A 12,137-nucleotide genomic window follows, 5' to 3' on the forward strand; every position below is an offset into this window, starting at 1 on the left:
CAATTACCATCTGCATGGCAAATCTTTTCCTCATCACTAAAATGACGATGATATCCTTTGCTATGCCCAACCTGTATGACTGTTGGTAGAATTGAGTGAGATCTTAAATATAAAATGCAACATCAAAGTAAGGCTTTATGAAAGAACTATTGTAAACCAACCAACCTACCAACCAGCAAACTAACAAAATAGGGAGACAATTAAAGTGATCATGAAAGAGTTCTGCAATGTGGCAGAGGTTCCTAAATATAATACATGTATCTAATAAGATGCTTAGTATTGATCATTGCAGAGAGTTAAATATAGAGTCATAAGAATTTTTTTTTAACATTTCATATACTCAAAAGCTTATGATCAAGACTTTCCTGAAGTTGAGACAACGAGTCGATGTCAATGAGGTGGAGCTGAGCATAATGAGTGCAGCAGATGGATCAGCAGCAGCAAGGTTGGCAGCAGCTGGACCCACAGCAAGGACTCCAGTAACAGCAGGTTGTCTTGCAGCAGGTGGTCCTGCAGCAGCTGTAGTAATAGCAAGTTTTGCAGAAGCAAGGTCGACAGCAGTTGGACCCACAGCAAGGACTGCAACAACAGCAGGTGACGGTCTTGCAGCAGGTGGTCTTACAGCAGCTGTAGTAATAAAAAGTTTGGCAGCAGCAAGGCTGGTGGTAGCAAGATCCACAGGAGGTAGGCTGGTAGCAGGGTGTGCTGCAGTAGCAAGGTTGGCAGCAGCTGGACTCACAGCAACAGCAGGTGGTATTGCAGCAAGTGGTCTTGCAGCAGCTATAGTAATAGCAAGTTTGGCAGCAGCAAGGCAGGCAGCAGGAGGACCCACAGAAGGTTGGCTGCCAGTAAAGTGTGGGGCAATGGCAAGGCTGGCAGCAGCAGGACCCACAGAAGATGGGCTGGCAGCTAGGGGAGCAGCAGCAGCAGGTCATGGTGTCAGGTGTGGTGGTGTGGCTTCTGTTCAGAGGTGAGTTTCCCAGATTCTAAGTCTCTTAATTCTGGGGCTTTTATAGACTGGTTCTCCTGTGTAGAGCCAATAAGCAGAACTTTTCTTTGTTGTGGTTTGTTTTCCACAGACCCTAGGGAAATGGCCCAAGGAAAAAGACTTTTCCTAAGATTGAGAAATCTTTAGAAAATTATACTCTAAGTAGTTAATTGTGCATAATTCATTGGGAACATTTCTAGAAATCATTGCAGCCTATGTTTGCTGTGATCATCCTCTGGTCAGGTGATAGTTCCTGTGGCCCGGGGAGTGTCAGAGCAGTCGTCTTTGCCAGCTTGCTCCTTTGTCTGTAGGAAGAGTGGGGAGTGGCCCTGGGGAGGGGCAGGATGCTGATACACTCACAGTGAGGAACTGAATCCATGTCTGGGTCCAAACTTGTTCTTTCAGAATAACCTGACTATTGAGGAGTAAAATAGACATGTCCACCTGCAGCAACCATGGCACAGGTTATCCTGGTTTGATCAAAGAGTGCCTGGTTGAGGGTGGTGGACATCATTTTCTTCATAGATAAATCATCACCAAATCAGGAGGATAGAGGCAGAGGCAAGACACTGGGATTCAGAAATCTTCAGTCCTTTTATGTTCTAACGCTGCTGACCAGCAGGACCAACCAGTAATCTCAAGTGGGAAATTCAATCTCCAAATTATTTGTGTGCATAAATGGAGGGAAATATACGACATGTGATGACACCTCAGGTACCTTCACTTAAAAAGAAATTGACGTAAAATATATGATGTAAGAACCGCATATGTCATTAACGTGTAGCTTGACCGATTATGACAAAGGGAAGAGAGCATTCATCATTCATGTTGGGAGATAGAGCTCAGTGTGTAATCAAGTCGCTGCCCTCATGCTTCTCCTTAATGCTATCCTTTCCTTCCTTCTTAAGGGTACTAGGTATTATAATATAGTTGTGTCAAGTTTTGGACCTTATACCAATAAAATTATATTAGTATGTATATATTTTTGCTTGACTTCTTTTGCTCCAAATTATGTTTGTGAGACTTATTAGCTTTTGTGCATGTAGTAGACATTTGTTCATTCCCATTGATCTCGGCTATTTGTAGGAAGGGACCACGATGTATTGATACCTGCTATTCTTGATGGGTATTTGTCCCTCATTAGGGGCTTCTGGGAACAATACTCCTAGGAATATTATTTACCTACACCTTGGTCTCCAGGTGCATTCATTTCTGTGGAGTATTTTCTTGGAGTGAAATTTCTGTATTATAAATTCTGCATAGAGTACACATTACAGGAGAGTTCCAAACAGTTTTCAGAAAAAGTTGCAATAATTCCTACATTGTATTATTTGTCTTTGCCTTTTGTGCCCTCAATACCTGGAATTTTCACGTTTGAATGTGACCCATTCTGGATGTGTATATATTTAGTTATATGTCAATATGTCCATCAACCAAGCTGATGAAACAAGGAAATGAAAACATCCCAATAAAAAATTAACAGAGCATTAATTAGTAATTTACTCAATAAAAAGTAGAAGTGGTAAATAAAGACATAAAAGGAAATAAAAGAACTTTAAAATAAATCAATAATGAGATTCCATCTTTTATATTAGATTCTTATTCCAATCTGGGCAATTTTCAATTCCTTTATCACAATTCTTTAACAGTGGTTCTATATTAATTTATTTTTTAAAATTATCTTGAAAATATGTCTAAAAAATGGACAAGAGATTTAGAAATTAAAATACATATAGTAAGATGCTTACTGTTTTCTTTATTAAAAGTTTTGTTTCTATTTATCAATAAAAATAGGGATTGTATAGATGAAAGTTGTATAAAACATATTTTGAGAGTCATCAAATAAATAAGTTACATTTAAAAAATGATTATATTTTGAATTTCCCATATGACTGACGTGTTTGAGTAACTTTTCCTTGCCCATTGGACATTTGGATTTCTCTTTTGTGAGGTGCTGATGATTTCTTAAGTTTATTCTGCTGATGTGTCTCTTTTTCTTATTTCTTCATTGAATTACTTCATATGTTGTGGACACTTGCCTTTGAGAAACAAGTGGTGGATCCTTCTAGTCAGCTATCTTGTTCTGTCTCCCCTCTGTTTCTGGCACTAGATTTAATTTGGTTATATTTTGTTTAGGATATATGCTGTCATTGCATTTTATAATCTCACCTCTTTGTTCTTATTCTATGTCTTCCACCTTCTGTAAGTAAATAAGTTCTGAATATAGCAAATTCTCATCTTCCCATGACCCAATTCAACCTTGCTGTGACTCCCTGTATTGGTTTTTCCGAAGGCACTTTTATGCTCCATGAAATACACTAGCAGTGCTATTGCAGAGCGTGGGCTTGAGGCGCACCTGTTTTCTTTTCAATAGGTACATGAGAATATACTATGGGCCTCTTTCTGATGCACACAATATGGGGGAGATTCCAAGAAGAAACTTACAGCCAAATTTCCGAGCTTTGTTATCTACTTTGAACAAAGACAACAAATTTTCTGAAATTAATATTTGGTCATCTCTATAATTATATTGCATTAATTCAGAGGATGTACATGAAAAATAGTGTTTAAACCTCAACTCAAATTATAAGAAGAACTTACAGCAGAATATGTAGCCATCAGCCCAAGTCATTTGGGACAACTGGGCAGAGACATGTGATCACAAATAAAAATCTAGCAATGCCAGATAATCAGGTGATCAACAAGTAACGTAGGAGAACCCATGCTACATTATGAAGACAGAACCCCTCCAAGTCCTATGTGTGAAGAGGAACTCTGAGCTACATAAATATATAATTAAACTTTTATGATATGTAACATCATAACTGGCTCTTAAATGTCATGACAAAAAAATAAAACAAATGAATGTTCACACTAACCTATGTGAAATATCACAATTTGGGAGCTACACTCAGAGATCATGGAACAGGACAACAAGAGAGGAAGATGCCCTTGGAAAGTGGAACTCAAAAGTGATGAGTAGGAACAGAGCCCATTTATGTGAAGGCACCTTACAGAGAAAGAATGGCTTCAGGATTAGCAGGATTGACATAGCCTGGTTGAGAATGTCATGAAAATGAATATGTACTTGTTAAAAAGCAGTGGGGTGGTCAACCACGCAAGTTTGGAGTCAGGAAAGGCATGATGTAAATGTTGGCAGTGCCCAGTCATGCACTCTGCACAGGGAAGGGATGCTGTTCCCTGAGCTTCCTGTTTCTCAAGAAGGTCATGTATTTTGACGTGAATGCGTGGGATTTCACTCAGTATTGGAACATTATTTAAATATTAGAGTAAGTGAAACACTGGAATATTGGGTCTGGCTGTTATGAAGAAAACAACACAAGTATGTGCTGGCAAGCATGTGTGGACATTGGAACCCTGTTCACGGGTGGGAGTGTAAAATGGTGCAGCTGCTATGGAAGCAGTATGGAAGTTCCTCAAAAAGTTGAAAATCACCACATGAAGCAGCCATCCCACTTCTGGGTATGTACACAAACAAGTGAAATGAGGATTTGGAGAGAGATTAGCACTCTCATGTTCAGAGTAGGACTATTTAAAATAGCCAAGATATGAAATCAACCCAAACATCCTTCAAAGAACGAATGGATAAAGAAACTGATACACATATACTATGGAATGTTATTCAGCCTTAAAAAGAAGGAAGTCGGGCCATTTACAATAACATGGGTAAACCTTGAGGATATTACACTAAGTGAAATAAGCCAGTCACAGAAGGAAACTGTTACATGATTTCACTTACATGGGGTGTCTAAAATAGTCAAACTCATACAAGCCAAGAATAGAATGGTGTTTTCCAGACTCTGGAGGTAGGAGGTAATGGGAGTTGTTTTTTGCTGAGTGTTATAGTTTAGTTATACAAGATGAATAAGTTCTAGAGATCTGCTGTCCCACAGTGTGTCTACTGTATATGATGAAATGATAATGTATTGCACAATTAAAAATCTATTAGGTGGATATATCTCATGTCAAGGGTTCTTACTGCAGTAAAATAAAGAAACAGCACGAAATGAATAATGATACAGAATTTATTAAAAATTTATTAAGACCGCCTGCTTCTAGGAATACAACTCAAAGTTAGCATAAAAGGAGAAAGGGGGATACAAGAATTCTGAGAATATTGAAAAGGAAAACATACTTATAAACATTAAAGATCAGTTGCAGGAACCTATGAAAATTTCAAGGAGATGTTTTCTGAAATTATTGAGAGGGAGAGGTGAAGGTTTTGGCTTCAGAATCAGAGCTGAGATGATAACTCCATGTCAATGATGTACAAAGCTGGCACACGACCCAGAAGACATAAGGAATCAGAGAACAAAAGGGAAGTACTCTGCACTCCCTCATGCTGACTCACAAGCTTTTAATAAAGGAGGTGAGTCTCAGAGTTTCTGGTGATAGCGTGATGGCTTTCAGCACAGGTAGGAAGGGAATTTGTCCAGGCAGGGCAAGTCAGTTGAAGGAAGGTTGGCTTGTGGAGATGACGGTCCTATGGGGAGTAGGTCAACCAGTGCAAGGCTGTCAGCAGCTGGATCCACAGCAGGACCCGCAGCCCTGGGCTAGGCAGCCGGGCAGGCAGCAGCACGTGGGTTGGTAGCAGGTTCTCGTGCAGTACACAGGTGTGCAGCACACTGGCTGGCAGCAGGGTGAGCCACAGCAGCTGGGGCGGCAGCAAGGCTGGCAGCAGCCGGACCCACCGCAGCTTTGGCCACAGCAGCTGGAGCCACAGCAGCTGGGCTGGCAGCAGCTAGATCCACCACAGGAAGGGCGGCAGCAGCTGGACACACAGCAAGGGCTGCAGCCACAGCTGGGGCGGCAGCAGGTGGTCCTGCAGCAGGTGGTTTGACAGCAAGTTGGGCGGCAGCAAGGCTGGCAGCAGCCGGACCCACCGCAGCTTTGGCCACAGCAGCTGGAGCCACAGCAGCTGGGCTGGCAGCAGCTAGATCCACCGCAGGAAGGGCGGCAGCAGCTGGACACACAGCAAGGGCTGCAGCCACAGCTGGGGCGGCAGCAGGTGGTCCTGCAGCAGGTGGTTCTGCAGCAGGTGGGCTGGCAGCAAGAGCAGCAGGAGTTAGTCATTGTGTGAGGAGTGGTGGTGGGCTTCTGTGGACAGGTGAGTTTTCCAGACTCTGATGAGTCCTTGCTGTGTGGTCGTCCTTTTATATACTGGGCCTTCAAGGACTGGACCTATAGACAGGACTTTTCCTTGTTTTTGTTTTCATTGTTTCCTGTCATACTGGGAAATGGTCAAAGAGGAAGTCTTTTCCTAACTGTTGTGAATCTTCTTACAGTAGCTGTTTAATCAGTTTCTTAATTGAGAACAACTCATAGAAAATTTTTCAGATAAAAGGAAGGTGGTGAGCTTATTAGCATTGTTCCTGCTCTGATGATCACCTCGTCATGTGATAGCTCCTGCTGGCTGCGGGAAGGTTGGGGCAGTTTCCCTCCCAGCTTTGTTCTGTTGGCTGATGTTTGGATGTTGAGTGTCTGTGGGGAGGGGCATTATACTGGTATGTTCACAGAGAAAAATTGAATGCCTGGTTCCAATTCTTTTCACGCTGAACACTCAGATTCAAGACTAACAGGGAAGCATCTCTGGAGAGCCTCTTAGACCCGTGTGTCCTGGTTCTAACAAAGACACTTGGGGAGAGGATGTTTGGCACAATGTGTTCCCTATGGAAGAGCAGAACCAAAGCAGGTGGGTAGATGCTGTAGAAGTATACTAGGACTAAGAAAGTATCAATCGGTTTATGGGTGACCATTCATTCTGATTTGCCCAGGACTGAGGAGCTGGCCTGGATGAGAATGTTGGATTTTCTGTGATATCACTTCTATAGATGCAGGCAAACCAGGGTAATCTGGTGACTGTAGTCTTAACCCTGGTTACCAGCAGAGTTTATGTTGTAGGTCATTGACTACACATTTCTTAGGTCTTTCTACATTTTCAAAGAAGGAATCATGTTAGTTGAGATGCTACCTGCTTTGTCTTTGAGGTCTAACACGTCCAAAACTTTCTAAAGTTATACCATTTATTTAAAATGAATGCAAGTTATTAATTTTCTACTTGATAGAGTATCACAAAGTAAATACATCCATGTCACTATTACTAATTACCATTGACAGGAAGTAGAAATTAATCCCTCTTCCTCCAAATCATATCCTCTTACTCATCCCTAAAGGTAGTATCTAATCACTCTATTTACTTGTAATCCTGTGGTCAGTTTTATGTTTTTTCACTTTTATCTAAATAAAAATACATAGAATTGACTCTGTATCTTTACATTATGATTGTGAGATTTATCGAAGTAATTATATGTAGTTTATTCATTGTCATTTTTGTATAATCTGCCACTGAAGGAATATGACACATTATCTTCTGGTTGTTGTTCTGATAAACGTATAGCTTATTTGCAGATTGGGGCCAATTAGAGTAATGCTGCTGCGAATGCTTTTGTGTAGGCCCGTTAGTAAACATGAATAAACATTTGTGTTGGACTAACAAAATAGACGTAGAATTGCTCATAGAATTGTTTGTTCAAATCTTTATTCTGTTGTCTGTAGAAGTCTTAAGCATATTTTATTATATTTACTCTTAGTATTTATTTATTATTTATTCATTTTCTGATGCTCAACTCAGTATAATTAGTATATTCAGCATTACACAATGTAATCATTTTTTCTGGCCTTTCACCCATTTCTTGCTAACCCAATGTCTGCCGTCTCCTTTCCCACTTCTGGTGGCTTCAATTCTATTCTCTCCTTTTGGAATTTGAACAAATTGTGATTGTTGTGTCTTTCTTTCTTTTTAATTTACTTGTTCAATTTTTAACTCCCACTTATGAGTGAGGACATGTGGTATTTCTCTGTCTGTAACTGGCTTATTTCACTTAACATGATTTTCTGTAAATTCATCCATGTTGCTGCAAATGGAAGAATTTCATTCTTTTTTATTCCACGTTGTATATATACCACATTTTCCTTATCCAGTCATCTGTTGATGGACTCTTAGGTTGGTTCCAACTCTTGGCTATTGTAATCAGAGCTGTGATGAACATGGTATCCTTTTGACCTGATGATTTCCATTCCCTTGGGTATATAACCAGCAGTGGAATTGCTGGATCGTATGGCAGTTCTATCTGTGGTTGTCTGAGGGAACTCCATACTGCTTCCCATAATGGCTGCACCACTATGCACAGTCGCACCAACAGTGTAGGAGGGTTCCTCATTCTCCGCATCCTCACCAGCATTTGTTAGTTCTCTGTCTTTTTGATAATGTCTAGTCTGACTGGAATGAGATGATATCTCAGTTGGTTTTGATCTGCATTTCCATGATGCTAGTGATGTTGAGTATTTTTTCATGTATGTGTTGGCCATTGTGCATCTTCCTTTGAGAAATGCCTATTTAGCTCCTTTGCCCATGTTTTAATTGGGTTACTTGTTTTTTTACTGTTAAATTTTTAGAATTGTTTGTATATTCTGTATAATAATCCCTTGTTGAATGAATAGTTTGAAAATATTTTCTCCTGTTCTATAGGTTGTCTTTTTGCTCTGTTAAATGTTTCTTTTGCTGAAGAGAAGCTTTTTAGTTTTATATAATCCAATTTGTTTATTTACATATTATTATTATTTTTTGGTTCCTTGTTCTTTTGGGGTCTCATTCATAAAGTCTTTCCTGAGTGCTACTTCTTGAAGTGTTTCTCCTATGTTTTCTTTTAGTAGTTTTGTGGTTTCTGGTCTTATACTTAAGTATTTAATACATTTTGAGTTAATGGCAAGACAAACTACTTGTAGAGGTCTAGTTTCATTCTTCTACATATGGATGTCCAATTTTCTCAGCACCATTTATTGAAGAGGCAGTCTTTTTCCCAACATATGTTTTTGGTACTTTTGTCAAAGATCAGTTGGCTGTAAGTATGACGGCTGATTTCTGGATTTTCTATTCCGTTCCATTGAGTGTCTGTTTTTATGCCAGTACCATGCTGTTTAGGTTACAGTAGCTTTGTAGTATAGCTTGAAGTCAGGTAGAGAAACGCCTCTGGCTTTATCTTTTTACTCAGGACAGCTTTGGCTATTATGGTAGCTTTGTTGTTCCATATGAGTGTTAGGATTGTTTTTTCTGTTTCTGTGAAGAATGTCATTGGTATTTTGATTGGGATTGTATTGAATCTGTAGATCACTTTGGGTAGTATGGACATTTTCACAATGTTAATTCTAATCCAAGAGCATGAAATGTCTTTCCACCTTTTTGTGTCCTCTTTAGTTTCTTTCAGTAGTGTTTTGTGGTTCTTGTTGTAGAGATCTTTCACTTCCGTGGTTAAATTGATTCCTGGGTATTTTATTCTTTTGGTGACTGTTGCAAATGGGCTTATTTTCATTGTTTCTTTTTCTACAATTTCATTATTGGAGTATTAAAATACTACTGATTTCGGGGTGTTGATTTTGTATCCTGTAACTTTACTTATGTCGTTAATCAGCTCTAAGAGTTTTTTTGGTAGAATCTTTAGGTTTTTCTACATATAGGACCATGTCATCTGCAAAGAGGAACAGTTTGACTTTGTCTTTTCCAATCTTGATGCTCTTTGTTTCTTTGTCTTGCTTCATTGCTCTGGCTAGTACTTTCAATACCATGTCAAATAGGAGTAGTGAGAGTAGGCATCCTTGTCTTGTTCCATTCTTAAGGGAAAAGTTTTCAGCTTTGACCCAATCAGGATGATATTTGTGGTGAGTTTGTCATATCTGGCTTTTATTGTGTAGAGATGCTTTCCTTCTATATCTAATTTGCAGAGGGCCTTTATCATGAATGGATATTGAATTTTATCAAATACTTTTTCTGCATCTATTGAGAAAATCATATGGTTTTGTCCTTGATTTTGTTGATGGGGTGTATCTCATTTATTGCTTTGCACATGATGAACCATCCTTACATCCTTGTGTATATATTTTTTGATTGTGTGTGTGTGTGTGTGTGTGTGTATGTGTGCATGTGTGTGTGTATAGATGTGTAGTTGTATGCAGATTGCTGATATTTTGTTGAGGATTTTTGTACTTTTGATCATCAATGATATTGGCCTGTAGATTTCTTTTTTTGTTATATCTTTGTCTGGCTTTGGTATTAGGGTGATGGTGGCCTGATAGAATGAGTTTGGGAGAGTGCTCTCTATTTATATTTTTTGGAATAGTTTGAAGAGAATTGCCGTTCATTCATCTTTAAAAGCTTGATAGAATTCAGCGGTAAAGCCATCTGGTCCTGGGCTTTTTTTTGTTGGGAGACTAGTGATTACTGCTTCAATCTCATTGCTTGTTATTGGTCTGAATGTGTTTCCTATTTCTTCTTGGTTCAGTGGTAGTAGTTTTTAATGTTTCCAGGAATTTATCCATTTCCTCCAGGCTTTCCTATTAGTTGGCATATGGTTGTTTATAATAGTCTCTAATGATTCTATGTATTTCTGTGGTATTGTTTTTATTGTCTCCTTTTTCATTTCTGATTTTTGTGATTTGGGTCTTCTTTCTTCTTTTTTCTTTGTTAACCTAGCTAATGGTTTGTCTATTTTATTTCTCTTCTCAAAAAAACAACTTTTTGTTTCATTGATCTTTTGTGTTGTTTTTTGTGTCTTTATTTCATTTAGTCTTCTCTGACCTTAATTATTTCTTCCTGTCTATTACTTTTAGCATGGGATTGTTATTGTTTTTCTAGTTCTTTGGAGTGTAAAGTTGTTTATTTGAAGTCTTTCTATTCTTTGAAGTAGCCGTTTATTATATTGCAATAAACTTCCCTCTTGTATTGCTTTTTCAGTATCCAACAGGTTTTGGTATGATGTGTTTTTATTTTTGTTAGTTTCAAGGAATTTTTTGATTTCCTGTTTAATTTCTTTTTGGACCCATAGGTCATTCAGGAGCCTGTTGTTTAGTTTCCATATATTTGTATTGTCTCGAAAGTTTCACTTATTATTAATTTCCAGTTTTACTACATTGTGCTCTGAAAAGATATTTGAAATGGTTTCGATTTTTAAAAATTTGTTGGGACTTGACTTGTGACCTAACATGTGGTCTATCTTGGAGAATGTTCCATGTGCAGATGAGAAGAGTTCATGTGCTTAATTGTAGGATGAAATATTCTGTAGATACCTGCCAGGTCCAATTGGTCTAAGGTAAAGCTTAAATCCTTCATTTTTCTGTTGACTGTTTGCATAGATCATCTGTCTAATGCTGAGAGGGATGTTCAGGTCCCTCACTATTATTGTATTGGGGTCTATTTTTTTCTTTAGGTAAAATATTGTCTGCTTTATATATCTGGTGCTCCAGTGTTGAGTACATGCATTTTTATGATTGTTATGTCTTCTTGCTGGGTAGACCATTTCATAATTAATAGTGGTCTTCTTTGTCTCTTTTTATAGTTTTTGGTTTGAAGTCTATTTTATCTAATATAAGAACAGCTATTTCTGCTCATTTTTGGTTTCCATTTGCATGCTATACCTTTTTCCATACTTTCACTTTTATTTTATTTTATTTTTTTATTGAATCATAATTGATTATACATATTTTTGGGGTTCAACATTGACATATGTTGATCATTTCAATATTCCTAATATGTATATTATTACAAATCATACTTATTATTTATGCTCCTTGTCCAAACTCTCCCTCTGCCCCTCTCCTTCCCCCTTCCCACCACTGACAACTCTAGGTTTCTTCTCTCCTTCTGAAAGAGTAATGGTTACTCTGTTGATTTGTTGCCTAGATGATTTGTCCAATGCTGAAAGGTGCGTTCAGGGCCCCCAGTATTATCCTAGAGCAGATGCTTCTTCTGTCACTCTGGAATGGGCTTTGTGAAGAGTGACATCCTCTTCTTTTCTTTGGTCTCTGCTGGTGACTCTCCTTGTGTCAATGCACTCCAGTGGCTGGTGGACCATCTGTGTGTTGGTTGTGACATCTAGCCACTTTTGTAGCAGCCATGGTTACTGTGGTGGGCCACCCACATGGAGGTGATGTTTTTGGCATGCTCCTTGGTGCTGGTGGTATGCCTGGTTGTGGGAGGGGGTCTGGTCCATGGCTCTATGCCTCAGGACTCTGGGTGGGTCCTATGGTGCTGGCAGTGTGCATGCTTGTGGGCAGGGGAACTGGTCTCTGGCTCGAT

General features: G+C 39.0%; 2 protein-coding genes across 2 annotated transcripts; both read right to left on the bottom strand.

The window, feature by feature from the left end:
• Positions 1 to 431: 431 nt before the first annotated feature.
• Positions 432 to 935, bottom strand: LOC134389458 (keratin-associated protein 9-1-like). The gene has a single exon (XM_063113024.1). The coding sequence runs from the start codon at positions 933 to 935 to the stop codon at positions 432 to 434; it is 504 nt and encodes a 167-aa protein (XP_062969094.1).
• Positions 936 to 5,524: 4,589 nt separating this feature from the next.
• LOC134389456 (keratin-associated protein 9-1-like) lies at positions 5,525 to 6,082 on the bottom strand. Its single transcript, XM_063113022.1, has one exon. The coding sequence runs from the start codon at positions 6,080 to 6,082 to the stop codon at positions 5,525 to 5,527; it is 558 nt and encodes a 185-aa protein (XP_062969092.1).
• Between the last annotated feature and the right edge of the window lie 6,055 nt (positions 6,083 to 12,137).

This window comes from Cynocephalus volans, chromosome 10 (genome assembly GCF_027409185.1).
Source record: "Cynocephalus volans isolate mCynVol1 chromosome 10, mCynVol1.pri, whole genome shotgun sequence".
Lineage (NCBI taxonomy): Eukaryota > Metazoa > Chordata > Mammalia > Dermoptera > Cynocephalidae > Cynocephalus > Cynocephalus volans.